Here is a 27,827-nt window from a genome sequence, read left to right on the forward strand (position 1 = left end):
CGGCTTGAGACGCCCCGTCTTTGCCCGTTCCTTTATACTTTGAGGCGAGGCTTGGTAAGGTGCCGAGGCTGTTCTTCGTTCAACCTCGCTTAATCCCGTTCAGCCTCGTTCATCCTCGTTTAACCGTCGCTCAGCTTCGTTCTTTGTTTGATTAACCCAAGAGCATTCGGTGCATCTCTCTCCGGGACGTGCGGTGCCTGGGGAGTTTGTGATCACTGTAAAATAATCCCGAGGCGATTCCTGACTCTAACGGCGTTCGGTAAATCTCATTTCTAGCACAAATAAGCCAGTGATTGAGCATTGGGTCTTTCACATGTCCCTACCAACACCCCTCTTACCGCTTCCTTGTCTTACCCTACGTTATTCGCAATGGCTGCCGAAACTGTTGACACGTCATGGATGTGGCATCCCAGATTCCATGAGAATGATCCTGAAACCGCTGGACGTTTTGTTCATTTCCGGAAAACGCTTTTTGTCGACAGACAGATACCGACAGCTCTTATAATTAGCATTACCGCTGATACACGCTATAGGTTATACATCAACAAGAAATTAGTGGCATTTGGGCCTGTCAAAGGTGATGCCGCTCTGTGGTTCTATGATGAGGTCGACATCAGTCCGTATCTGCACCAGGGACATAACCAAATAGCGATCCATGTCTTGCGACTCTTCCACGGAACTTCATACGGCACCAGCTTTCCAAGACTGGGATCTGGCGGTGTTCGGATTAAAGCAACTATCGACGATACCTTCTGGTCTTCGGAGCTTTGCAGCAGTGCTTTGTGGCAAACGGCTGTCGATCAGTTTGTGTCGCTTCCCATTGATCAAGCCGAAGATGACTTCCTTCATATTTACGAAAACGTCTCGAGAGGAGAGATGGATGTACCTTCCTTGGTGTGGACTTCGGCTAGTTTGTTGCAATACCAGAACTCGACAGGTGTGACAGCGCCATGGAAGTTATCGCCCCGTCTTACCCCTCATATGAAGACCTGCAAGTCTCAGTTCAAGGCCATTCACAATGTCGAGAGCCTATTGCCCTCTGAAGTTTGGGAAAGAAACTTGACCGATCTTGATGATCAATGTTGTGCTCTGCAACTCGCAGCCGGCACCACGCACCAGCTAGACCTGGAGGCTCAGACTCATACCACTGCCTTCATTCGTTTTCGATTCAAACGTCCCGAACATCCAGGCGCCAAAATGATGGTTACGTACTCGGAAAGCTATGAAGACACCCCGGTGCTAATCCCGTACCTCCGTCGGAAGGGGATTAGGACCGATATAACAAAGTCTTTGATCGGACCGCAAGACATTTACAACTTCCAAGGCCAAGAAGGGAACTTGCGTTTAGGTTACTATGAGGGCGAGGATGAAGAGGAGGTCTATATGCCTTTCCATTGGAGAACTTTCAGATTTCTGAGACTTCGCATATGGGCGGGCTCTTCTGGCCTGACGTTACGTGGAATTGATATTGAGACGGTCAATTATCCTCTCAAGGTACTCTCAGATATTAGTACCGGGCCGAACGATACAGATGTTAAGGCTCTGTACGATACAAGCATACGAACACTGCAAAACTGCATGCACGACTGCTACGAGGATTGTCCATTCTACGAGCAACTTCAGTACGCTATGGATACACGGAGTTCGTGTCTGTTCACATACTATGTTTCTGGTGATGATCGTCTGGCCAGACAGGCGATAACACAGCTCCACAACTCTTTTCAACCTCGCATCGGACTTACAGCAAGCCGAGCCCCTTCAAGCCAACTCCAAATTATCCCTAGCTTTTCCCTTTATTGGATATGCATGGTACATGACCATTTCACCTTTCACAATGACATTGAATTCATCCGGCCTTTTCTTCCTGTTGTTGATGCTGTCCTCAATTTCTTTCACTCTCGCATCCAAGAACAGACCGATCTGGTAGCTCTGAGGAACGAAGAGGGTATTTGGAACTTCCATGACTGGGCGGAACAGTGGCGGCCGTATGGAATTCCTCCATCGGTACAAAGGTCAGGTATCTCGACTTATGTCAATAGTCTCTACTCGTATACCTTGGAATTGGCTTCCGGATTACAAATACCTTGTGCTAATCGACCTTGTCTGGCCAGCGAATATATCCAACGGGCGAGACACATTACAAAGGCGCTAAGAACGCACTGCTTTGACGGACGCTACTTCACCGACAGCCTGGCCTCTGAATCAGATCAAAAGACTGACATCAGCCAGCACAGCCAGATTTGGGCGGTTCTTAGTGGTGCTGCAAGTGGTCCGGCTGCACAAGCCCTGCTCAATGACGTACTGCGAGACGGAGAGGACTCGCTGGTCAGAACGTCGATATCGATGTCATTCTACACGCTGCGCGCTATGAGTATCGCTGGAGGAAACCTGTACTGCGACATGTATGCCAAGTTTTGGCAGCCATGGCGTGACCAACTGGCTCTCAATGTGACAACGTGGGAAGAAGACGACGTTTCACATCGCTCAGACTGTCACGCTTGGGGCAGCGCTCCCATTTATGCATTCTTGGCAGATGTAGCGGGCATCAAGCCTGCAAAGCCTGGCTGGGACCAGATAACGTTCGCGCCTCGACTGAGCTTATATTCTTCTTTCAAGGCAAATGTGCCTTTCCATAGAAGGGGGAAACTTGGATTGGCAAAGGTTTCGTGGAGCTCCTCAAATGATGAAGTACTGGTTGAGTTGCGTATTGAGGGATTAGCTGGGCCAGTCTCGGTGTGTGTACAACTCCCTGGGGAGTTGGAAAAGGTGATGGATAGCTCTGACAAGATGACATTTTGTTGCGCGCCAGTAAGAAAGTAATATTACATACCTAGTCTACTAAACTATCTAGTATTCATCTTCATTTTAGTCCATTGCCATCGACAATTTCACTCCTGCCGAACCTCATTAAAACTTTGATACGCGGAGGAGGCAAACAAAGGACCACGGAACCAACTATCCGGACTGTTTTGAGAGATATCCATCCAAGCTTCATCATAAAAAACGGGAAGTAAAGTGTTAAATGTCTGCATATCTGCTCCGGTCGAGTTGTCACCGGCCAGACTTGGACTGACAACAGCATGCAGCATCGGATCTGGTCTAAGATAGTCCTCTAGACGAGCAGTAGTAACTCGCCAATCGGAGATAAGGTGAATAATTGTGCTTTGACCCCCGTCATCGCCTGATTCGACCTCGGAAAGGGCTTGACTGAGGAGTCGAACATAGGTGGAACTGATCTGAGAAAAGCGGCTCATTCGACCAAGGAAATCCGAAAAGACGGTGATTTTTGTACTTGCTCCTGTATCGCTTGTGTCCAAGGTATACCTCCGCGAGATCAAGAAGCGAGCAGCAACCCAGACAGACCATGCGACAGGCCACCCAAGCTTATCAACCACGTGTACAGCGGCATAGGTGACAATATCTGCTAGGGCTCTAGAGCTACGGAGACAGCGTTCCTGAGACCTTTGATGGCTCTCGACAGTAATTTCAGGAGAGATACTAGTCCTTGTTGGGGCTGCTATGAAACCATTTAGGTATATCATCAGCGCATGGAAATAACAATGCAGCATCAAGACCGCTGGGCGGTTGGCTCTCTGCATACGACTTAAAGAGGCGTCTCGGTCATTCCAAGCAAGCTGAGGGGGCAAAGAGTCAATCCAGACGTCAAGCTTCGAAGAGATTGCCTCTACGTCTTGTTCCCAGGAGGATGTGGTTTCGTAGCTGTTGCAGAGGTCACCACGCTCCATTACGGTTCTATGAGCTATTCGAGCCAGGTCCAAGAGCTCCAACTGATAGCTAAAAACGAAGGCAGGAGACAAATCCATATCTCCCATGTCAGGCAGACTATTTCTCCAGACTGCCTCGCGGGTCAGTAGAAAGTGCTGGACTTGGAGGTTGCTCAAAGTTGAGATGGAATTGGTTGTGATGGAAATCCAGGAGTCGAGGGCGTAGATGGCCCAGAACAATCGCTGTCGGAAGTCGATGTCCCTTTTGCTCAAAGTCTCGTGGGTCTCAACTTCCGCCGACGTTCTAAACATCAGACCATCTGTATTTGCCAACTGGAGAGCCAGCCTTGTCGCGACAGCGAGAGGACCAGAAACCTGTGCACTATGAGTCATGCTAGAAAGGTCCAAGATAAGGACAGTCAAGGCTTCAAGAGAGCTGTAAGATGGCTCTTCGAGAACGTCGACGAAGATCCGGCGCTTGGAGTATTTCCAGAATGAGTCGCTAGAGATCTGGTCTAGACGGGAGTCGAACGAATAGGGTAGCCCTACTCCGAATAGGGCATGGTGAAGCATTGAAGGCTCATCGGTGGAGCCGAGGTCAGCGAAGACGCGTTGTACGTCCAAGAATGGAAACCAAGGATGGATGTGACGGAAGTATAGGGAAGTCACAGAGACGACGAGGTCAGTCGGAGGATGGCGTTCTTTGACCCGGCGAGTGCGCTCAAAGGTTGGAGGAGCACTCTGTTGGGTGAGTAGCGTTGAAGACGGGGGCGATGGATCATGTTGGGCTGGTGATACAATGGCCTCGTTGCTTCCCGAGGTGCCTCGAAGGGCTCTCAATTCGGCCTCAAGTATCTCTAAAGACAGTTAGACTGGAAAACGCAAGGTACAGTGGAATTAAACTTGATAAAAGTAATGAGCATTAGCAAAGGTGAGAACTTACGAATCTTGTCTTCAAGCTCTTGACGGTGACCAGCTGGAAATCCTGGCTTTCGTCGCCCTGCATAATCGCATTCGACTCCCGCACGACCACATCGTTCGCAGCCTGGTAATTGTCTGTCACACTTTGCCTTTCGTTGTCTGCACCGCTCACACCTGTGATAATAGCCATTAGCATCATCCACCATGATCTTGCTGCGGACCCACAACGTACGAGACCAGGCTTCGGACCATGTTGGGCCGCTTTTTGAGTGTGTTACTTAGCCCGAGGTGTGGGAAGCCTGACCAATTTATATCGGTCTTGTTAGACCGGCGGTCACGCCGACGTGTCAAATCTAGCCAGGTTTCCCCGCAGGGTCGCACCACTCGTGGGCCTGGGGTAGACGATTTCGGCCCAGTTACATCCGAATGTACTGCATTGACACTTAGACAGGGGACAATCATGCTTACTTATAAGCCCTAACTTGGCGTATCACTGAATGCAAGTAAAATAACCACTCAAGCAGATCCTACGTCGTCCTCTAAACCTACTACCAAGTTTGAAAATAATGTCTACACCAGAACCCTCTAAGGGCCTACCTGGTCCGAATCCCCACTCATCCGTCGATACGAGTCGTTGGTGGAGATATCCGAATCTACGAGCCCTTAACCTGCTCATGATTATTCCGCTCCTGTCGATCTTCTCTCAAGGGTCAGTCCGTCCAACACATAATTGGATTACTTCAACTAAACTAAAAATTCCAGTTTTGATGGAAGTATGATGAACGGTCTCCAGTCAGTGACCCACTGGCAGACTTACTTCGGGTCTCCAACCGGTGCTCTTCTCGGCTTCTTCAATGCTGCCTATCCACTCGGCGGCATCCTTGGCTCCTTCGCTATCTCGCCTGTAGCCGACACCTTTGGGAGAAGATGTGGCATTGCCTTCGGAGCTGCACTCTGCTGCGTTGGCGCTGCCCTCCAAGGTGCTTCCATCAATATCGCCATGTTCATTATCTCCCGAGTCATCATTGGTTCAGGAAGTGTGGTCGTCGCCGGAGTTGGTGCTCCCTACATTACCGAGATAGCGCATCCCGACCAAAGAAGCACAGCTACTGCCCTCTTCTTGACATTTTACTCCATTGGATCCATTATTGCAGGCTGGTGTACCTTTGGTACTTTTCGCATTGACAGCACAGCATCTTGGCGAATCCCATCGGCATTGCAAGGACTCCCATCCATCATCCAACTCCTGCTTGTCTGGTTTGTACCCGAATCTCCACGGTGGCTTGTCAGTAAAGGCCGCGAGCAAGATGCTCTAGCTATGCTTACCAAGTACCATGGAGAGGGCAATGAGTTTGATCCCGTGGTCCAGCTTGAGTACACCGAGATTAAACAAACTTTGAGTGCCGAAATATCGGACCACAACATGTTTACCTTTCTCAAAGACTTGGGCAGTACTGCTGGTAACCGTAGACGCATGTTCATCATGGTATGGGCCGCCATATCCTCCCAGATGTCTGGCAACGCTTTTGTTTCATACTACCTGTCTCCTATCCTGCACTCCGTTGGTCTCAAATCCGACCTTCAACAAACCCTTATCAATGCTACCAACCAGATGCTTTCTTGGTTCACGGCCATCTACTTCGCTACATTGCCTGCCAAAGTCGGCCGTCGCAAGCTTTTCCTATGGTCTTTAGCCGCCATCTGGGTTGTTGACATCTGCATCACTGCAGGAAGTGCCGTCTTCGCTAAAGACAACACCAACAAGGCTGCAGCTTACACCGTGGTAGCTTTTCTGTACCTATTCTCCCCTGCATACAACCTCGGCTTCAACGGTAACCTCGGTCTCTACATCCCCGAAATTCTTCCCTATCGTATGAGGACTAAGGGTTTGTCCTTTTTCTACTTTGTTCAATTTTGCTTTATGATGCTTTCCACTTTCACTGTGCCTATCGGCCTTGAAGACATCACTTGGCGGTTCTACATTATTTTTGTTGCTTGGGTCATGATTGAGTTTGTTGGTGTTTGGCTCGTGTTTCCTGAAACAAAGGGGCCGTCACTGGAGGAAATTGCCTATATTTTCGATGGTCCACAGGGTGTTGTTGGGCATGCTGCTGAGGTTATGGTTGAGGGCAAGAACCCGCGACTTGTAGAGCATGTTGCAAGTAAGGAGGCTGTTTAGATATTCCATCAGAAACCCTTCAACTATGCGCAGTGGGGTCATTACCTCTATTCATTGTCAAGATCCTTTTGTTAGAGGTCACTGTCACACATAGTTGTAGTATATTTGATTCACTTTTCCTTCGTAATGATATTGTAATTGCAAGATAATACACGGTTCTTTTTACCCCAGACGCTAGATTTGCCGTCTTGTTGACGTTTGTGAGGGCTTCAAGTCGCGAGTTTAATTGTTACATAGCATCTTTAACTGCAGTAATAAGCGACTATTGTTGGAATCGCCGTGGTTCGTAAACGCTCAAATAGATTGTTTCTTATTCTTATACCATCATTCAATCCAAAATGAACCATATCTTTGACAGAGAGTCTCTCGTATTCCGGCACGTTGGAAGGACTTACCAAGATAACAAACGGGAAGGATTCTACCCCTCGCAAGTTCAAACATACCGAGGCTGAATTCAATAACCATTGTCGATCAATCAAAGGGTAGAAATGCGTTACCTTCTACTTTTCTAGCGTCGGACCAAGACACAGCGAAAGTCCTTCGTCTTTTCACCAGCCAATCCTTGGGGCTTGCTGCTCCCCTCATTATGCAGCATGCATGATGCATGGGTCGTTGATTTCCCCCGCGTCTATTAGCAAGCCTAGTCCGGGGTAGAGGATAATGTCTGGCACTTCCATGTAAAGTTTCTGCTATGCTTCTCTACAATGATCGGCAGAATTCGTCTCGGGTCATCTTCCACCGATCCATCAAGCTCGTATGATGGATTTTAAAAGAGCTGCAGTGCTCAAAGAATTCTTCATCTACTCCAGAGCTACGAGCATCCAAACGTATTCTTTCTGGCTTTTTGCTTACCCATCCAACCCTAACAAGGATGGCAGATCTTGCAATTTCGACAGTCTTCTTTGAACATCACCGCCAGGCCTTCGGTATTGCCGAGACGAAGCCTCGCATCACCTGGAGGTTCGAAGGCACCGTTTCTGATTGGGAGCAAAGCGCCTACGACATAGAAGTTGCGCGCAATGGACGCAAGGTCGATAAAACAGCTCTTTTCTCCTTCAACTCCTCCAACTCGCTCTACGTACCGTGGCCCGACGAGGAACTCGGAGAGTCAGAGGCTGCAACTGTACGTGTGCGCGCTCATGGCAACGACGGGCTGTCAACTCCTTGGTCTGACTGGGTCAACGTGGAGACGGGACTCCTAACGGAGGATAGTTGGGTTGGAGCGGTCCCGATTACAGCCGACATTTTTGAACAATCTAACAACACCGCCAAACGGCCTTTATACTTCCGTCGCGACTTCCAGATCCCTCAGGGCGCTATTGCTTCTGCAAGGCTATATATCACAGGTCTTGGGATCTACGAGGCTGAGATCAACGGGAAGAGGGTTGGTGATCTTGTTCTTGCGCCCGGGTGGCAGTCGTACAGCCACCGCCAAGTCTATGATTCATACGATGTGACAAGTCTTTTAACAGCTGGGAAGAACGCCATCGGAGTGGTTGTAGGAGAAGGATGGTTTCTCGGCCGGCTAGGACCAGAAAGTGTTAGAAACAATTGGGGCGACTCAATTGGACTTCTCAGCAAGCTTGTCATTACCCTTGAAAATGGTAAAAATGTCACACTCGGCACTGACATGGACTGGCGGGCGAGCGGAGGACCTGTCGTCTCGGGCGAAATCTATGATGGCGAGACCTACGACGCTAGACTCGCAAAGCAAATTCGGGGATGGTCAACGACAGCCTTCAACACAAAGGGAAAGACATGGGGTAGGGTTCGCACGCTGCCACCTCTCAAGGGGAAGCTCACTCCACCTGACCAACCTGGCATCCGAAGGATAGAGGAAAAGGAACCCCAGCGGATGTTCAGGTCCCCGTCGGGAAAGACAATTATTGATTTCGGACAAAACCTCGTAGGCTGGCTCCGGGTTCAGGTCGATGGGCCAGCTAATACGAACATCACGTTTCATCACGCAGAGGTATTGGTGGATGGCGAGCTAGCCCTGAAACCACTACGTACAGCAAAAGCAACCGACACCATCATACTCGCTGGCGATGGTCCGATTACTTGGGAGCCCAAGTTCACCTTCCATGGCTTCAGGTACGTCCAGGTCGACGGCTGGCCCAAGAACAGGGCACTGAGGGGATCCATCAAGGCTGTCGTGGTACACACAGATCTGGAGGAGACGGGCTGGTTCGAGTGTTCCAACCATGCCCTGAACCAACTACACTCTAATGTTCGCTGGTCTATGAAAGGGAATTTCATATCCATTCCGATGGACTGCCCCCAAAGAGATGAGCGTCTTGGGTGGACAGGTGATGCACATCTCTTCGGACCCACCGCAAATTACCTCTACAACACTGCTGGATTCTGGCGAGGATGGCACAGGGATCTCGCGAGCGAGGCGGCTTCAGACGGTAGCATGGTACCTCGATGGTACACGCCAATGCTTCAAGGGCCAACTAATCAGCCTATTGCAACTGCTGTTTGGGGTGATGTAGCTGTAGGTAATCCTTGGAACATTTACCAATCCTTTGGTGATAGGGGTCTTCTTCAAGAACATCTTGCCCAAGGTGTCGGATGGCTGGATAAAGGCATCCCTCGAAATGAAGCTGGACTTTGGAATCGCCTGACCTTCCAGTACGGTGACTGGCTCGACCCAAAGTCTCCCCCTGACGACCCTGGAAATGCCACAACTCACAAGTTTCTGGTTGCAGATGCCTACTTGGTACGTATGACGGAGGTTATGTCTGAGATCACTGCTTCGCTCGGACAAACAGCTCTATCGGAGAAATACGCAAGTCAGCATAAGTCCTTAAAGGCCCAGTTCCAAAAGGCCTGGATGAATGTTGAAGGGGCGCTGGCAAACCGTACGCAAACGGCTTACTCTCTCGCCATCTCATTCGGGCTGTTGGAAGACGACAAGATACTCACTGTAGCCAAAACACTGCATGACATCGTAGCAGCCAACGATTACCTCATTGGAACGGGCTTTGCAGGCACACCAGCTCTCAGCGACGCATTGAGATCCACTAATGCAACGGAAGACTTTTATCGCATCCTCCTCCAAACAAAGGTTCCCTCTTGGCTGTACCAAGTTGACATGGGTGCTACCACGATCTGGGAGCGTTGGGATAGCATGCTTCCGGATAGGCAAATGAACCCTGCAGAGATGACAAGCTTCAATCATTACGCGTATGGTTCCGTTGCGCAATTCTTGCATGAGACTGTTGGTGGATTAGCCCCAAACAAAGACAGCCCGGGCTACAAAACTATTGTGGTCGCACCTATCCCAGGTGGTGGAATCACATCAGCTCATGCTAAACATCTGGGACCTTATGGAATGGTGGAAGTTAGCTGGTCTGTAAAGAAAGCTAAAGGGTTTAATCTGCAAGTTAAGGTGCCGCCTAACTCGAGGGCAAGAGTAAAGATGCCTAGTTCTAAGAATCTTATTACAGTAGGCTCAGGTATACATCAGTTTATAGACTTGAATTTTTAGCTATAGGAAAAGAAATAATATATTACAGTAAAATTATGAATATCTCTTCATATAGTCATATTAAGATTGCTATAAGTTTAATTATTAAACCTAGGACCTAAAGAAAATTGTTTTACTATATTAAGAGTTTTACTTTTTACTCATAAATATAACTAATGCTTTAACATAATATAAAAATAAACTTTGACTAAAATAGACTTAAATTATAGAATATCGTATTGCTCCTATAATAGATAAAGCTAACACTAATACCTCAGTATAATTCCTCTACTAAGAAGATAGATAGTTGACTTCAATAGGCTGAGAAGGCACCAGCGTAGCCAGCGACAAATGCGGCCAAGTCAACCCATGAAAATTAAGGTTAACAGTCTGCGAGTACTGGATCTGTGTATAAGTCACAGGAATCGTCTTGGGGCCGGTAACAGGACCAGGAGGCGTGACGGAGAATGTGGGTAGCGGAGGAGTTGTCTTGCCCTGGATCGGCTTATAGGCTGGCTGCAGAAGAAGAGCCTTTCCAGGAGTGTAGTCCTGGACTGTAATCTCAGACTTGATGGTCTCAACCCAGAATGTAGATTCCATTTCCACGGCGTCTGCATTAGGACCTTGGCTACTCGCTCCGACGAGGAAAGCGATGTTAGCTGTGCCGCCACCAGGGGTTGGAGCGAACTGAGTAGAGACAGTGAAAGTGTTAGTCTCTGTGATATTGAGCTGACTGTTGATGTCGAGAAGGATCTGGATTGGGTTGTCAAGAATATCCTGGGTGATAGTGCCTTGCTCGATGAAGCGACTGAGATCCTGAGGCAGACGGGCTGTATTGTTGAGGGCGGCCGTCTGGCTGGGCTTGACCTGGATATCATCCGGTTTTCCAATCACAAACGGATTGATTGGTCGCTTGCTAATTTGCGGTGGTCCCTGGGTTACGTCTGGAGGGTTGCCCTGAGCATTGATTGTAGTTCCATGAGGAAAAGATCCAAGACGGACAAGTGTGTTTCCCTCGACGGGATTGTTATTAGTCTGAGGAACGTTCAACCAGAAGCCAGTTTCAGTGTGAATGCCCGTCTTGGCACCATCACCTTTACCCGTAACCGTGTTGGTAACATCATTCACAGTCTGAAGATACGTGACACCGTTGATGACAATATCATTCTGCTGCTCAAGACCACGATTGGGGACTTTTCCAAGAGGTTGAGAGAATACGAGATCCTCTTGTGTCAAATTAAGTTCGAGAACTGAGACATTGGGAGGAGAAGGAGGGGCAGGGACGACGGGATTGGTGAAGGTGGTAGTAGTGGGAGCAACGGAGTTTGGTCGGAAGATGTTGTTAAAGCCAGTTCCGGTCCAGGCTCCGGTGAAGCTGCTCAAGATACCCAGAGGAGGATCAGGTTCATCTCTTGGAGGAGGAGGGGTAGGATCAAAGTTGACTTCATCGTATTGGAAGTCTATGCCGAGGTGAATACCAGCACGCGATGATTCTTTAGTAGGGGCCATTGTGTTCGCTGTGTAATTTGAAGGGTGTCTGAATGTAATGAGGTTTTTGAACTTGGCGAGGAATACAGATTGAGGACACTCACAGGTCTTATACTTGTACAGAAGTAGTTACTTGTCAGCAATTTGCCGGTCCAGACCAATACCAATACCTATTCATATCGCAATACACTTCACATGCCTTGTCGTAGACAATCTATGCTACAACAGTACAAACCTACCTCAGAAAACGATTGAACGCAGTTAGGCTCTTGCTCCGTTTCCACAACACACAGTGGCGGCGTTTACATCACCAAGACAAATTCGCTTCCAACGTGACGCGGCAGAAACACGCTGACATCTTCACATATCTCAACTCGAACGATTTTCCAATATTTACGCTCAGTACTCCCCCTCCCGTCCAGTAAGCAGCCTCGAATTGGCAAGCTGAAAAACTGTGGCTTAACGGCATGGCACAACTTCGCCGCAGCCAAGAATGAGGTGAAGAATTAGGTGTCAATTGACTTGCGCTGTCATCTATCCCACAGGTGGGGATGCTGCCAAGAATGAGGGCGGGATTGAATTCCTGCGCAAGTGACTGGCCATGGCCCTTCCCGGTGAGTCTAGATTGGTCCTTTCTTAGTGCGCTTTGCCGCGTTGGTCTATCACATACCTGCAATGAAACGGGAGCTCAGCCTGTTTTTGCTTGCAAATATTGATGTTTTTATTGGCATGTGAGATGGGAGCTGAAAGCATTGGCATACAGATACCCTATTCGGAGATGGAGCCTGCATCTTGGGTCTCCAGCTGAATGATTTGGGCTTGCTTACAAGGAGGATACACTTAAGGCTCTACTTGATATCCTCGTGCAGAAGGGGGAAAATCCCAAGTTGCCTCGTGGTTACGACTTTATGGTCAATATTATCAGCAGACAAGCTAATCTTCTAGATCTTTTCCCCGGCTCCGAGGACGAGTTGAAGCAGAAACTGCCAGATGATGTTCATAATGGAAAGGACAATATTGCTGATCTTCTCAAGTTCAAGTACGCAATGATTGTCCTTTACGCACAATGGGTCAATTTTGATGAAGAGCCATACTCACCCGAGCTCTTTACCCAGATCAAGAACGTTCCTAATGAGTTCAAGATTGTCAAAGAGGCTCCTGAAGGCACCCCGATGTCTGTTATCGCCTCCATGTGGCTATTCGGCAGCCCTCGCGAGTTTCCCTACCCTTACGACAAGCGCACCAGCAGCACCACCGCAACCGACCTCTCCAAAACAGGCTGGTCATCTTGGTTCGCCGGCCGTATCAACGAGGTCATCAAAGACAAACACAACGGTCTCTGGGTCTCATCCCAACTCCAAGTCTACGGCGGTGAACAATCCATGTTTCGCCGAAATGCAGGCAATGGTACAGCGTACTGCTTCCGAGATGCCACAATTGGGGGAACCTGGGATGTGTTCTATCAAGATACCAAGGATGCAGCTATGAAGTGGCAGGCGGTGAATGATGAAGGCAGAGCGAAGTACTTTAGCAAGGCGGATCGATGGGTTCTCTGGGGATCGTATGGTGATCGGAACATGAAGGATGTTTGGCAGTTTTATTACGATCCGGAGACTTACAAGAAGATGCAAAAGATCAGGCAGACGTATGATCCAAAGGGGACTTTCACTGCTAACCCTTTCTGCGTGGAGGCTTCGAAATGAGTAATGATTGCAAAAGGGTTTACCAATTTACTAATAAGTATATTTAATAGAATTCTTTTTATTTTAAATCACTCTAAAGGCATATTAAAATAAGTCTTATTGTCACTAATGTGATTTGCTTAAACAACCTTGTGATCTATAAACGTTGGAGACCTAGTGGATACGACACTGAGAGGATAACTATCGGTATTCTCTTCCCTAGAGTACCAGATCGAGCATCAGCCTGAGGTTGCTACGGACATGGCCAGTAATACGGTAATTCTTTGGAATCTTGAGCTAGTATTATAGAGGTAATTAACGCCCTGAGCAAGAATATTAAAACTACATTTTCAGATGAAGGCACGGCATCTATGCTTGATATCTGGTATATTTCGACATTTGTGCGGCTCTCTTTCTATTACAAATCTGACTGCCTATATTGTAGAGCCGGTTTTTGTAGATGAATTCATGCATTTTAGATTGAAAAGGATAAGGATAGCTTCATTTATTCACACTATACAATACTGTCACAGAAAACAGCACCTCTCTGAGACGCATAATAATTGTTTGACATAGTTGCGCAACGCCAAGATCGAACATATTATTTACAATACCGGTACCAAATGCGAAGTGAGTGTGAATCCTTCCATCACGAGCTACAAAGGGGAGGGGCCCATTGTTATATATGTATTCTTGAACTTCTTTGCCAAGACACGCGTAGCGGCCTGTACAAATTCGATTGACTGTCATCGAAATGCTGATCTTGTTTCTTTGGCTAGCCTAATTTATCTCAAATACCAGCTAACATTGTATCATGATTTCCTTGACGATGACTTTTGCGAGTTGCGGGAACTGTTGCAAGGCGCACCGGAATGCTTCTTTATCTATGCCTAATAACAATATCTCGCTTTGCTGATAAGAGAAATCTGCATAGTGTGCTAGTAAGTCTTGAGTAGGTATTAGATTATTAACTTGGTTCTGCAATTCGATTTTGCCCTTGTATTTACTCTTGTTGTGTAATTTGCTCCTGGTTAAAATTATACTTTCTTTATAAAGATATATAAAATGCCTATTATTATTATAAAGGTTACTAGGGCTATTAACTATTCTACTAGGTAGTAGATTCATATAATACTATAAACTATACTGTTGCAGCTATTCTAGTACTGATTTTAGTAAGTCTTAAAGCTGTTTTCTACCAATCATGTGTTGGTTCTGCTATTTTTTACGTATGGGAATTGCAGACCCAATATCATTTTGCAGTATTCCGAGCGTTAGTTCTAAGCTGCAGGTCAGTCTCCACTCCGATATAACACTGTGTTAGTTAAAAAGTCCGGACCGGCCACGCTAGACATAGTCCTCAGACTAGGGTATGACAGCTTATGGGCTTATCGAGTCAGTTCCGACCTAATCATAGAGGTAAATTTGTAAAGGTTGAGCGGTCAAAAGTACACAGAATACTTATTCCGGCACGCACAAAGCCGTGACTGTACCTAATCATGACTCTACTCACTCCACTTATCATATACAGGACAGGCTTTGGAGCACCAACCGGTTCCATCGCCTGGCCAGATGAATTTGTGAAGGTCTTCCTCAGATCCCCAAAAGCACAAGGCATCATCTATCCTGTATTGCCAAATAATGAGTTGTCGCCATAGCTCCACCATCTTCCCTGTTGGGACTCTCATCCATCCAAACCCCGAATGTTCATCATGTTCAGTCCAAATCAGACAAACAGCCTTGACCACAAACACCCCTTTCTCAATGTCTTCTAGTACTGATTGGTCTGCCAGTAACAAGAACTGAAAGAAAGAATCTGCCATAACTGGACTTCGAGTTATATCCCTCTTTGTGTTACACCAATATTCCCGGAGCTCGTGGATGTTGAGTCCCCCGAAGACGGTGGGATCTTGGTGAACGTCCAGATGGAACAATTCCTTGAGTTTCTGTACGTCATCCTGATCTTTGCCCTCCAAGGCTTCCAGTTCCAGCAGTGTTTGTTGCTTCAACAACTCCAGAAGGGTGTTCCAGCTTTCGTCAGAACCTGGACCGTAATATGTGCGATAAACAGGGTATCCTCATCTGCGGTAAAGATGGGCATTAACAGGCCCTTTCCTCGCTTCAAGATCATTTTCGAACCCTCGTCCAAACTTGTAAGTCAGGTATATTGTTCTTTTGATTATGTCCGTTGTGTCAGACATTTTTGAGCTTTAGTGAAACAAAGATGCCGTTGATGTCAGAGAATAACAAGTGAGCTTGTTGCGCGGGAGTATAATAAAAGAGGTAAGATATAAGTTAAAAGTGTAAAATTATAGTTGACAGATGCAGCATCGCACGGACTTCCCTCAAACTACTTGGCTGCTACTTCAATATGCATCCTTCTGGCAACCTCATTTAATGCAAATTCTTATGAATCACTCTCTGTATATTTTCTATGACTGCTGAGATCGAAGGATCTCTTGCATTCTCGAACTCCATCTTGGCCATCCTCCTTGAATCACTCGAGTGCTAACCTAGTCTGCGGCTTCAACGTCTTCAGATGCATGCTCATTCCTTCGTAGGGCCTCTAATAGTAGTCCGCGACATAGAAGCCTATCCTCGTCGTCCGAGGAGGCATGGGCTAACAGTGAGGAATCTGGTGATCTCCGCAATTTGACTCTTTTAAAACTTCCCTCTTGATCAAACGCCTCTTGATCAAACGGATGGGGAGGTGCACCGCGTCGTTTACTAAGTTATGTTAGCCATGTCCATTGTAATGTCTCAAGGTGGGCTCTCTTGGAGGGAGATCAGGCCAATTGAGCTGGTCGCGCTAGGGTGAGATATAAGAGAAAGGTGATATGTTAAGAAGGTTGTTCTGTTTCTGAACAGGGCGTTCCATTTAATCATTCCACAGTTCCCATGATAACTCGATCAATATGTCTTGTTACTTACCGCCACAAATGCTCAAAGTGCGTCTGGTTGTTGTAATGTGGGAAGCCTCGAATCTCAGAATAACTCGCAGTGCTACTGCGATTATCATCACCCGGCCAGATCCAAGAGTGAAGCTCTTCCTCGGAACCACTGAAACTCAGTGCCTTTTCTGTACTGCTTGACCAATCACAAAGCAACAACCATAGGTCCAATAGATAACCTGTCGGGATTCGCATCCAGGCTCCTGGCCAACTGTTCCCCGTCGGCAGCTGCAATGAGACTGCTTTGACAACAAATTCGCCGTTTGCTACATCGTTCAAAGTTGCCTCGTCGGCGAGTAATACGAATCGATGGACCCAATCTGCCATGGCAAGGCTTTCATCGGGTCTTGATGTCAACCGGCGTCTTTGACCCGGTATCTGTACCACATTTTGTTCCAGCTTGAATTCCTCAGCATCCCAGAAATCCCGAATACCTTGGGCATCGAGGCCTTCAAATAGCGAAGGGTCTTCACGACCTTCAATCGTGAGGAAATTCTTCAGTCGTTGAATGTTATCGGGGTCAATATGCACGTCATCTTCATCGACACCCTCTTCTCCAAAGCCGCTCAATGCCAATTTGATCTGATGTTCCAGAGAGTACAAGAGCATTTCCCAAGCTTCATCAGACTCCTTGTTGTAGTATGTCCGGTAGACCGTATAGCCCCATTTGCGGGAGTAGTAGACGTTGTCAGGGTTTTTCCTTCCTCCAGGATATCGTGTAGGGCAATATTGGCAGTTTCCGACCATTTCTTCGATATATTCAGCCATTCTCACAGGGGAGGTTAGGTTCGTGATGGAGGTGGAGTCAAAAGTGGTTGAGTGTTGAAAAAAGAGAAGAAAGATAGGTGTGGGGGTTGTGAACACCTGATATTTTGCATAGACCGCACGGCCTTCGGGTAAGTTACTATTTCTGTTACTAAAATATTGCATAGATAATGAATAGAAGTCTCTATTTATTATCTTGTAGTAGTTTTAGACTTCAGATTTCTTTTACTATTAGCTCAACTGTTTAAATTGAGGATAAATACAGAGCTCGATTATAGCTACGGATCAACTCTAAACCTTGTATTCAATGGGTCGTCTTTTGCAATCTGAACTTGAGAACAGTCACCAAATGGAGGCATAAATCCATTGGCGAACCAGACATCATTCTCGGTGTCTCTGTCTACCAGTTCCATGTATTTGTTGGTATCCATCAAGTGCGCGGCAAAAAGTAATCCCCAAAGCGCCAGTAGATCACCTGTAAACAGCTGGATCTTACCTGGGTTTCCTCTGGAGGTGAGCGGGTTCCAATCGTAATCAATTGCCTTGACAACGAAACGGCCGTTGGCGACATCCCTAAGAACTGCCTTATCTGCAACAAGTGCAAATTTGAAGAAAGCGCCAGCCATCTTCTCCGTCGCTTCAGCGTGCTCCTTAGCGCACACTTCTCGTACTCCGACAATGTCCATACCATCAAGCAACGATGCATCTTCCCGAGGAAAGAGACGGAACAGCTTTCTGATGAGGTTTACCCTGTCCGCCCATTTGGACTTGCCTCCATCGCACCGCTTCATCCATTCATCATCTTCCACGCGCAGCTCTTCCGACTCGAGTAATCCAAGGGCGAGGGAGGTTTGATGTCTCAAAACATTAACAAGATTGTTCCAGTCTTCGTCTGACTCGGCACTGTAGTAAGTCCGGTAAATTTTGAAGCCCCAATTCCTGAAGTGCTTGAAGTTTTCCAGAAGCATCTTGTCAAGCGGGCGGCGCTTGACTCCGGGGGGTCCTCTTGGGGGTTTCCATAGTAGATCAAACATGTCCGAAACGCGGATGGACATTTCAAATAGTTGTGTCTCTTGCAGTATTGGTTATTTTTTTTTTGAAAAAAAAACTTATAGGGTAAAGAATTCTAAAGCATGAAGAATTCTCAGAAGACTTTAATTTGGTCGCTTGTTGTGTATTTAAGCTGATTGCAAAATACAAGGACTTTACATACCCTAGACTTTTATCGATCTATATTCACAACGGATAAGAGAAATAAAGGAACAACCCGCCATCGAATGTGATGTTACTACCTTCGTTGCCATTGATCAATTCATTGTTTATTATCTGGCGTTTAATTTTCTGCCTCTATGTAACTATCCAGGTAAACTCGTAGATCAACCGCTTGGCTGCAGCCTGCAGATGATCTGGCGATCTCCCACACGGTGCAACTAGTCAGAGGTAGTGTGACGTTGTAAGTTTCGTGTAATTGAGCGATCTGATAAAAGATAGTTTGGAACCTTACAGTTGATCTCCCGTTTTGTTATGCTGTCTCAGAACTATGACATTGTATAGGGATGGATCAGGCCGTTGGATGCGACTTAGCGCAGATCTCAAATGGACGACGTGCATATTGAAGACTTTACTGTCCAGTAAAAATTCTCTAAACGCTTATAACTCATGAATGGTTCTACAAGATTTCGGTGTTACTTCGACTCAGCTCGGTCAATTATCAACAACCATTTTCGAGTAGCAATCGATATTGTATGCCAAGCAATGTTGCACTTCATACCTTGGACCACGAAAGAAATCCACAAGACTCAGTTAACTGCTTCTACACCGAGAAAAGCCAGCATTGGCATTACAGTATATTTAATTTATTTAATCAGTTTCGTCTTAATTACGTGAATCAAAAAGCTAAGCACGGGAGAATGCCAAAAGAAGGTGGAAAATTAGCATTCAACAGTGTAATCTACCAACAATCTGGATCATTGAGTTAACAACCCTAGTGAAAAACCACAAATCCCCACTACCACGAGACAAAGCAGAGACCTCTAGCCCTTCATTTACAGACCACCGATCACGGAAGAAATAAACCCTCTTTCCGAAAAACAGAATGGAGGTTGCAAGTTTAGTCAAAAGCTCAAAATCGGCAATAAATCACGGCAACTTCATCTTCGCCGTACCTAACCTGATCCCAACTGGACTCTAACCTCTTGTGGGAGACCGTTCCGACTACAGGTAAACTTAAGGTAAATACAGCCCCAGATTGGAAAAGCGGAGGTGGAGAAAGATGGGGATATGACCTGTCACTTTAGTAATGCTATTCCGAGACAGTTAGTGTCACTCTTGACGTCTCCCCACTGAAAAGGGTAGCAAAACTCAGATCGCGCTTGAGTATGCCTACCGTCGATGCGACGACCCCACTGCTCCGTCTTCTGGGACCACGCCGATAACGAGACGGCCTTCGGGCAAGACTATAAGATAGTTGCCGGGAAGTTTAGCTTAGACAGTAAGCTCGACGGCGAAGAGCTACTGGCGGCGGTGCGCGAGCGCATCGAGGCGGAGACACGATGGTTGCTTATCCTTAATAACGCCGACGACCTAGAGCTCTTTGGTGTCGATGAGAAACCGAACACGTCGCGGAAGACAACAAGCTTGTTCGAATATATCCCACGGGGTCCTACGGGGGCGCTCCTGTGGACCAGTCGCGATGAGCGGATCGCAGGAACGCTCGTTGGCCCAAGGCGAGGGATTCAAGTCGCCCAGATGACGATTGACGAGGCGACAGCACTTCTCAAGACGACGAGAAACAAAAAGACTAGACCTCAAGAGATCGCAGATACTAGGACATTGTCGAAGAACTTCATCGGCTGCCCCTGGCGATCTCTCAAGCAGGAGCATATATGCGGCGGACATCGACGCCAATTAAGGAGTACTTATCAAAACTGGCCGAAGGGAAGGAGCGCTGGCGTATTCTGAAAGAGACGGAATTCGACAGACACCGAAGAGCCGAGGTTCCGAATAGCATCCTGGAAACGTGGAGCATCTCGATCGAGCGCATTCGGCAGGAGAACGAGATGGCACACCAGATCTTGCATATCCTTGCGTATCTCGACAACCAGGGCATCCCATTCGAGCTAATCGCGACAGCTGCTACATTTGGGATGAGGAGGCAGAATGGAGGATGGTCTACGGACCAGCAGCAGGTGGACAGGGCCATCGTTCGACTCAAGGAGTTCTCTTTCCTCCGCACACGCAGAACAGAGTCGGGCGAGCGAAGCTTTGAGATGCATAAGCTTGTGCAGGAGGCCGCTCGGTATGGCCTCATCATGAGGAAGTTTCTACAAAGGAAGACGACGAAACATTAAACTAAATATTAAAAGGCTCTCATACTATCTAACTATTATAATAGGCAGAGCTAAACTGCAATGGACCTGTCTCGCTATATAGAGAAGAAGGAAGAGATTCGCAATAATACCAATTAAGAGTTGGATAGCCTCTATAACCACTAACATAAGTTAGAGCGTTAGCAAAGAATAATAGACAGACTACGATTTAGACCTACCATAAAGGATTAGGAATATCCACAGCGCTCTGTATATCTACCCCAGGAATAAGGCTTTGTCGCCACAGCTCAGCTAATGAACAGATACTAAATGCTGAAGCAACTGGACCTAAAGTGCCAGCAATCATCGGGAATGCTGTGGAGAGGGACCACTAACTTCTGCCCCAGATAAGAATCTCCCGTGTTAGTAGAAGTGTATCCATCAATGGCCGTCCATTCGGTGTTATGACCTACTTGCGACCGTTTGTGTTATTATCCTTTGGTAGTTTTTCTCTATGCGCAGTAGAACTGCCAATACTGGAATGCAAATGCGGACTGGTATTTTCTTAACTGATGTACATGGCAGGTCGCTACCTGGGATACGTTTCAATAAGAAAAAGAACATCTCAAGATCGAGTCTGAAATCGGAACAGACTGAGTTATGGATTTCAACGTTGAGGTCCCTAGTGTTGGGTACCCTAAAGGCGATCTTTATCTGGTGCCATTGGGACTGAATGTAGTAGGTTCACCGTAGGACAGCAGCTAGAATACCAATTCATCCATCGGTTTGCAACTATAACTGAAAGGTCATTCAATTCTTTAGCCGCTCCACCACTGCAGATTCCTCCCCGACAAGAAAAATCTTCTTAACACATAACGAGCTATTGGCCATGGCATTATTGGGGAATGGTACTTTGCACAATTAAGGCTTTCCTTATCCTGCCGACTAAGTCCATTACTAATACCCTGAGTAGGTAGATCCAAGATGGTCTGCAAGTATTAGAAGATGACAAAGTCTGTCGTAATAACAAGATTTCTTCCAGAGTCTGGGCTCTAGCTTAAGTGTTGGTGTTAAACCAGAGAATCTAAAGTGCCTCCGTGCCTCCGCTTCTAAACGGATACGGTACAGTCAGATGTGGTTACATTTGCTTGGAGGCTCGCATGCAAATCTCAGTGAATCATAGCACTGTAATTTCTTAGTTAGCGCAATACAGCTGATATGATACCATACATGCAAGGTTTTAAAGGCCAATCACAAATTGCCTCTAGAAGCCTAGATCGGTCGCCATTGCTACCCCTCACACCAGCATCAATGTCGACCTCCACATGTTTGCTATGAGTTGCATGAGCAGCATGATCTGATAAATCATTTGTAGATAAGGAATGGGAAGGGAGATTATATTAAAAATTGGCCAGGGTCTGGACCTCGGAGCATTGTTGGTAACATGATGGGTTGATGACGCTGATGATGCACGCCAAGAGATTTGTAAGAGTACTTAGGAAATTGGAACCAGCCTCAACATCAAGCTTACAAGCCCCGTTGGTCCAATTTCAACATCCTCAAACACAGGGTAACAAACTATATAGAAGTCCCTTCTCCTACGCATGGTAAATTAGTAGACTACAGTACGAATGTCGGTAGCTACTACCTGCTCTTGAACAACCGAACCTCTTCAGATTAACTCTTGGAATCACTTAACACCATGGCCACTCGGGAGCTTTTCGTGGTGATTCTAAACCATACCAACGAAGAACTCAATACCGAGCTTGAATGGCCAACTCTTACACATGGCCATTTCATCAAAGGCCCGGACCTTCCACTATCACAAACAATTCTTGCTGGCGAGAGCGGAATGTTGCGTTGCAAATCAAACCACTTGGGCGGAAAGATCGAAGGTTCAATTACGTACCGTATCGTCGGATTCGGACCAAGAAACGAAGTGGCATTCACATGGAGCCTGCCTTATATTGGTGTGAACAAGTTTAGTGCTGCGTCGGCCATCCCTAACTTCAAGGTGCACGTTCTGGGTGGACATGGCAATCAAGCTGTTGTTGTCTTTGTACTAGGTGAGTCAGCTCTCCATGGGATAGATACGCGTCCTTAGTAATGCATTTAGAACCTAGCCAAAAGACAGATGGAGGGATGGAAGATGGTGGGGTGTTAGCTGCTGCTGCTAAATATCCTTTGAAGTGTGCCGAGGAACCTTTGACTGGTATAAGTCACCATTAGGTGAATGCTGTATTCTTGTCTCAAATTGAAACTCAAATGTGATAATAAAAGAGACCATGCTTTTGGCTGAATCAATGTACTACGTTGTGGCGGCACACCACCACCATGTACCCAGTTGCAGTGGCTGGGACATGGTCCAACATGTATCTAATAACAAACCTTATCGGTTTTGGAAGAGGTGCGTGATGATAAGGCCACGCAACAGTGTGTAGCACAAGTCTACGACGGTAGACGCACACTATGACATTTAATTACAGTGTGGCGAACTTCAACAAGTCGTTGTTTGGCCATGCGGTGTAAGGTCTATTCGCAGCCATAAAAACCGTCGGTTTTCCTTTCAATCTGCTGTTACTCTTAAATTTATTTACTTATTCAACGAAGGATATTCGTAGACTTGTATATTACTGAGTTTAGGATAATCTGTTATCATGTTCTTCACTCAACTGATCCACTCTGTGGTATTGCTGGCTCTAGCTACACGTAAGTGAATCTTGCGCAAGACCCACACCCCATCTAACGCATGTTCCAGTGCAACATTCAGCCTTCGCCAATGCTGAAGTCTTACCATTTCTTGGCCTGAGGGGAGCCCCAAATGCACCTGATGGCTACGCTCCAGGTCAAATTTCCTGCCCAGAAACACGACCTACTATACGTCCGGCAGCCAATCTTTCATCCGAGGAATCAAAATGGCTGGAACAACGTGATAAAAACACGGGCGCCGCGTTGAGAGATATCCTAAAGAGATTCGATATCGGCAACTTAGACACAGACTCGTACCTGGATAGTATCCTAAGTGACGACGATGCCCTTCCACGAATTGGGATTGCTATCTCAGGCGGTGGTTATAGAGCCATGATGAACGGTGCTGGTGCTATCGCCGCGTTTGACAATCGGACCACCGGTTCCAGCAGCAAAGGCCACTTGGGTGGCATTCTTCAGGCTACGACATACCTGAGCGGTTTGTCTGGAGGTAGCTGGACAGTTGGAAGCTTGTACACGCAAAACTTCACATCGGTTGAGTCCATCATTTCTGCAAAAACTGGATTTCTATCGACTCTTTGGCAGTTCGATGACTCCATTATCAAAGGTTTGTTAAGGCCTCATTTCTATCTATAGAACGTTTTATTGACCTAGAATCTATAGGTCCAGCAGGGTTAAGGCGGTCACAGTACTATCGTCAGTTATACCAGGATGTGAACGACAAGGTGGACGCAGGGTTTAACAAAAGTATTACCGATTACTGGGGACGAGCTTTGTCGTATCAGCTCGTCAATGCAAGCGATGGAGGACCAGGTAAACCTTCATCCGGTCCCATATTGATGAGAGTAACTAACATCGCTTGAGCATATACATTCTCATCGATTGCAAACGATACCGATTTCGCCACCGCAAAAACGCCAATGCCCATCATCGTTGCCATCGAACGGACAACGGGTCAAATTCAAATCGCCACTAACTCTACCATCGTGGAATTTAACCCATGGGAAATGGGCTCTTATGACCCTGGCCTTTCTGCCTTTGCACCTCTGAAATACGTCGGCTCGTCTTTCAATAATGGTACTCTCAAGCGAGGCAGCCATTGTATCGCCGGAGTCGATAATGTCGGATTCGTAATGGGCACATCAGCGTCATTGTTCAATCAGGCTTTTCTACAAATTGGAAAGGCCGACGACGCTCCAGACTTCTTAGTCAAGGCCATCAATAACACATTGGCGGATATTGGCGAAGAGAATAGAGATATCGCCAACTGGCCCAACCCATTTTACAAATACAACCCTAAAAACAATTCCAACGCTGAAACGACGATTTTGACACTCGTTGATGGAGGAGAGGACCTACAGAACATTCCACTACATCCACTGCTTTTGTCAGAGCGAAAGGTCGATGTCATCTTCGCCGTTGATGGCTCCGCTGACACGAAAACACGTTGGCCGAATGGCACAGCTCTCGTAGCAACTTATCAACGATCCAAGGAAGGCACATCACCACAGAATAATGATTTCCCCGAAATCCCATATCAGAACACCTTTGTCAACCTCGGCCTCAATAAGCAGCCTACATTCTTCGGCTGCGGTAACTCAACTGGCCCGCTAATAATTTATCTCCCCAACGCGCCATATACGACCCAATCCAACTTCACAACATTTGACCTTGAATACAGCGACACTGATAGAAACAACGTCATCCAGAACGGATATAATGTCGCCACTATGGGGAATGGTACGGTTGTTGAGAATTGGCCTGCCTGCATTGGTTGTGCCATTTTGGCAAGGAGCTTTGTTCGAACAAAGACCGCTGTACCATCCCAGTGTGAAGATTGCTTTAAAACCTTTTGTTGGAATGGGACTTCGAATGACACAGTGCCAGGAATCTATGAGCCAGATCAAATCATTGAAAGTGGTGTGGGGGTTGTGGCACCATTGAAGGGGGTAGCAGGTTTTGCTCTGTTACTGAGTTTCATGCTTTTTTACATGTGAAAACTGTAAAAAGCTAAATCAAAGTGCATATATTCAATATTGCAGATGGATTACGGGATAACTTAGCTTTAAAAAGTCTAGTGTATTACGTTGAATCTCTTTAGACTACGTAAAGCTTGTGGACTGCACACTATCTGCTTCAAAGCGTAATACTTCTGCTTTACCAGATATTAGCAGAGCAGCTTGTATATACAGAAGAGGTTTATTACAGTTAAGACAGCTAATACTTCAGTCTCTTTAGTAAGTTATGTGATTAGCGGTATCCTGCATCCTATAGTTAACCGATTGGATAATATTAAGAAGAAGGTGTGTTTCCACAAGTGTTAGGTGGTCTAAAGAGATAAAATAAGCAACTAGGATCCTAGTTATGGATGAAGCTAAAGAGGCTTTAAGAAAATAACAAGTTGATAAATCAAGTATTGAATACGTGTCAGCTGGCCCACCACGCTAGTGACAATCCCCTGGCAGTTTTCACAGACCAGGCGCCGGGACCTCCAATACTTATGGCAATACTTGCGCCATTCAACCATACGATTCATTTCATCAAGGTCAGCCTTTTCGCCTGACATCTGATATTTTGCGTCGAAGAGAAGGGCGAGGCACGTGACTCGCTCTGACGTCTTTGGGTCGCCTTCTGGTGTAAAGTCGACTGCTTTCTGGAAGTACTTTCCCGCCATATTCGAATCGGCTACCGAGAATATTTTCGAGAATTTAGTCTCATATTCGATTCCGAGGAATTGTAAGTAATCTGATCGATCGTGGAGCTCCTCAGGTAATAGGTCAAGTGACGTGCAGTCAGTCTGAATAGCCTAACTAAATCCTCCACGTCTTTGGTCTTGTACTTCAATCCGGTTTCGGGGCTGGCTTCAGTATCAGAAGCCCGGCTCTTGGGACCGACAGGTAGCATTTCATGTCGGCCGTTCGGGTGCCAAACAGAAGCGAATGCGATTTTTGACTGACCGTCAAGATTTGGTTCCATAGACCAGGAAATGAGGACTTCCCCCGTCTCCAGGTAGAGCCAAAGGGCAAAGTAATCTTTTCCGATATGGAAGTTGCCCCATTATCTTTCGAACAAGGCTTATGACTGTTCGGGATCGATCTCGTGCTGCCTGCCATCAATTTCAAGATGTCCATGAAGACGGGTTGTGGGGTTGGCCTAGATATCATGTTAGTAATCCAGTACAACGACAATAGACATTCTACTGACCCAATACCAAGACCACCCCGGAAGGGAAGTAGAGCCGTCAGGGTCTGGTCCTCGATTGACGAGCTGGACACCACCGCCGCCTCCATAGTAGAAGTTGCCACCAGTAGGTTAAAAAAAAAAAAAACATTAAGTTTAATTCCAACAAAATCAAGCTCAAGGTGAGTGTTGGTCCATTGGTCACCATCTTCAGGGGTGGTGATGTTCTGCGTGGCGCTTTTCAACTCCAAGCAGTCAGGATTTCCAAAGCCAGGGTGAATAATCGAAGCCCCGCGCGATGTATTGTCCTGCAGGTCATTCAAAGAAATGAATGTCCCAAGAAGTTTGTCTCCACGCAGGCCTGCGTTACTTGTCAAGTGATATTTCAGTCCCTCCTTCGTTGTGTACCAATAGAGCATGAAGACACTATGAAATCTGGTTGGGGCAGAATGCGTTCTATGACAGGAAGGTCACATACTTGTTCACATTGTTGGTGTCTGTTGTAACGTATGCCAAAGTCTTTCGAGCGTCGTATCTATTGACGAATGTCTTTTAGGATGTTATTTAGTTCGAACAACAACTTTCATGACAAAGTCGGACGACTACAAGACTCACTCCATCATTCTCTATGGTAGTAGGTGGATACGAGGGAGGGGCCCACGACAAAGTAGTTCCTGGCATTTTTCGTGGAGTGGATTTGGCCGATAAAAACCATCAAGCTGTTTCGAACCAGGTTAAGCAAGAAGAAAACTATGTCGAAGCAAATCGAGATAAGATTGAAGTGTAGTATAGCCATGTATATTGCGTTTCAAGATACCTATTTATACTTAGTTTAACAGCGGGCATACGGGATGTTGTCGGCTCCGAATTGTGTTTTTTGACCGTCGATTTATCGACAGGAACCTGCTCTGATCAATCAATGCGATTAGAGGAAAGGTCTAATATCGGAGAATCCTTTATGACTTGGACTAACTCAGATATGACAGGGTTTAGAGTGGAATTAGAATAGTATGCGGACTAAAGTCGGAGAATACCCCGGTAGCATATAACAAGGTTCAGCTTGGTCTAGCGGACTAAAATCGGAGAATCTCCTCACATAATCCATAGGCAATACTACATTGACCCTGGAAAACTCTCTCCAAAGTGTTCTTCCTAAGTTTCAAGAATCCACTGCAAGAGATTTAGCAACCTTCAGTCTATCTAATAGGTTGAGCGAAATTGTCGTTGTGGCCTAATGCCTTCGCCCACAATATTACTTCCAAAATTGTGCATCATGGCACTTGTCAATGGAGGCGCTGACCTTCTTCTTCTGATGAGAAAGGAGGCCGATGCACGGACCTCTTTTTCCTGCACGCGCGTGTTCTGGTCATCTGGCCTGGAATATAAAAGGCAGGCATAGTAGAGTAAAATCGGAGTCTTTTCTTTCCCAACAATTTCTACTCACCAC

The 27,827-nt window shown here is 46.6% G+C and overlaps 12 protein-coding genes across 12 annotated transcripts; 8 read left to right on the forward strand and 4 right to left on the reverse strand.

The window, feature by feature from the left end:
• Positions 1-369: 369 nt before the first annotated feature.
• Positions 370-2,820, forward strand: FGSG_10683 (uncharacterized protein; the record flags this gene model as incomplete). The annotated part of the gene is made up of 1 exon (XM_011321391.1): positions 370-2,820. One exon carries the CDS (start codon positions 370-372, stop codon positions 2,818-2,820), a length of 2,451 nt encoding a protein of 816 aa, XP_011319693.1.
• A 68-nt stretch (positions 2,821-2,888) lies between these two features.
• Positions 2,889-4,898, reverse strand: FGSG_10684 (uncharacterized protein; the record flags this gene model as incomplete). Its single annotated transcript, XM_011321392.1, has 4 exons — positions 2,889-3,517; positions 3,602-4,580; positions 4,669-4,820; positions 4,850-4,898. 4 exons carry the CDS (start codon positions 4,896-4,898, stop codon positions 2,889-2,891), a joined length of 1,809 nt encoding a protein of 602 aa, XP_011319694.1.
• A 314-nt stretch (positions 4,899-5,212) lies between these two features.
• FGSG_10685 (uncharacterized protein) lies at positions 5,213-6,825 on the forward strand (the record flags this gene model as incomplete). The annotated part of the gene is made up of 2 exons (XM_011321393.1): positions 5,213-5,355; positions 5,409-6,825. The coding sequence occupies 2 exons, from the start codon at positions 5,213-5,215 to the stop codon at positions 6,823-6,825; spliced, it is 1,560 nt and encodes a 519-aa protein (XP_011319695.1).
• An 871-nt stretch (positions 6,826-7,696) lies between these two features.
• FGSG_10686 (uncharacterized protein) lies at positions 7,697-10,382 on the forward strand (the record flags this gene model as incomplete). The annotated part of the gene is made up of 2 exons (XM_011321394.1): positions 7,697-10,276; positions 10,374-10,382. 2 exons carry the CDS (start codon positions 7,697-7,699, stop codon positions 10,380-10,382), a joined length of 2,589 nt encoding a protein of 862 aa, XP_011319696.1.
• Positions 10,383-10,588: 206 nt separating this feature from the next.
• Positions 10,589-11,806, reverse strand: FGSG_10687 (uncharacterized protein; the record flags this gene model as incomplete). The annotated part of the gene is made up of 1 exon (XM_011321395.1): positions 10,589-11,806. The coding sequence occupies one exon, from the start codon at positions 11,804-11,806 to the stop codon at positions 10,589-10,591; it is 1,218 nt and encodes a 405-aa protein (XP_011319697.1).
• Positions 11,807-12,348: 542 nt separating this feature from the next.
• Positions 12,349-13,488, forward strand: FGSG_10688 (uncharacterized protein; the record flags this gene model as incomplete). Its single annotated transcript, XM_011321396.1, has 2 exons — positions 12,349-12,399; positions 12,655-13,488. The coding sequence occupies 2 exons, from the start codon at positions 12,349-12,351 to the stop codon at positions 13,486-13,488; spliced, it is 885 nt and encodes a 294-aa protein (XP_011319698.1).
• Positions 13,489-13,728: 240 nt separating this feature from the next.
• Positions 13,729-15,721, forward strand: FGSG_10689 (uncharacterized protein; the record flags this gene model as incomplete). The annotated part of the gene is made up of 7 exons (XM_011321397.1): positions 13,729-13,743; positions 14,044-14,097; positions 14,402-14,408; positions 14,644-14,758; positions 15,281-15,415; positions 15,539-15,620; positions 15,665-15,721. 7 exons carry the CDS (start codon positions 13,729-13,731, stop codon positions 15,719-15,721), a joined length of 465 nt encoding a protein of 154 aa, XP_011319699.1.
• A 1,740-nt stretch (positions 15,722-17,461) lies between these two features.
• FGSG_10690 (uncharacterized protein) lies at positions 17,462-18,238 on the reverse strand (the record flags this gene model as incomplete). The annotated part of the gene is made up of 1 exon (XM_011321398.1): positions 17,462-18,238. One exon carries the CDS (start codon positions 18,236-18,238, stop codon positions 17,462-17,464), a length of 777 nt encoding a protein of 258 aa, XP_011319700.1.
• A 1,336-nt stretch (positions 18,239-19,574) lies between these two features.
• On the forward strand, positions 19,575-20,533 carry FGSG_10691 (uncharacterized protein; the record flags this gene model as incomplete). The annotated part of the gene is made up of 2 exons (XM_011321399.1): positions 19,575-19,842; positions 20,121-20,533. 2 exons carry the CDS (start codon positions 19,575-19,577, stop codon positions 20,531-20,533), a joined length of 681 nt encoding a protein of 226 aa, XP_011319701.1.
• Positions 20,534-22,193: 1,660 nt separating this feature from the next.
• Positions 22,194-22,720, forward strand: FGSG_10692 (uncharacterized protein; the record flags this gene model as incomplete). The annotated part of the gene is made up of 2 exons (XM_011321400.1): positions 22,194-22,557; positions 22,608-22,720. The coding sequence occupies 2 exons, from the start codon at positions 22,194-22,196 to the stop codon at positions 22,718-22,720; spliced, it is 477 nt and encodes a 158-aa protein (XP_011319702.1).
• A 428-nt stretch (positions 22,721-23,148) lies between these two features.
• On the forward strand, positions 23,149-25,197 carry FGSG_10693 (lysophospholipase 1 precursor; the record flags this gene model as incomplete). The annotated part of the gene is made up of 4 exons (XM_011321401.1): positions 23,149-23,200; positions 23,382-23,807; positions 23,864-24,013; positions 24,065-25,197. 4 exons carry the CDS (start codon positions 23,149-23,151, stop codon positions 25,195-25,197), a joined length of 1,761 nt encoding a protein of 586 aa, XP_011319703.1.
• A 323-nt stretch (positions 25,198-25,520) lies between these two features.
• Positions 25,521-27,061, reverse strand: FGSG_10694 (uncharacterized protein; the record flags this gene model as incomplete). The annotated part of the gene is made up of 6 exons (XM_011321402.1): positions 25,521-25,529; positions 25,677-26,006; positions 26,158-26,353; positions 26,405-26,806; positions 26,859-26,929; positions 26,996-27,061. The coding sequence occupies 6 exons, from the start codon at positions 27,059-27,061 to the stop codon at positions 25,521-25,523; spliced, it is 1,074 nt and encodes a 357-aa protein (XP_011319704.1).
• Positions 27,062-27,827: the final 766 nt, after the last annotated feature.

This window comes from Fusarium graminearum, chromosome 1 (genome assembly GCF_000240135.3).
Source record: "Fusarium graminearum PH-1 chromosome 1, whole genome shotgun sequence".
NCBI lineage: Eukaryota > Fungi > Ascomycota > Sordariomycetes > Hypocreales > Nectriaceae > Fusarium > Fusarium graminearum.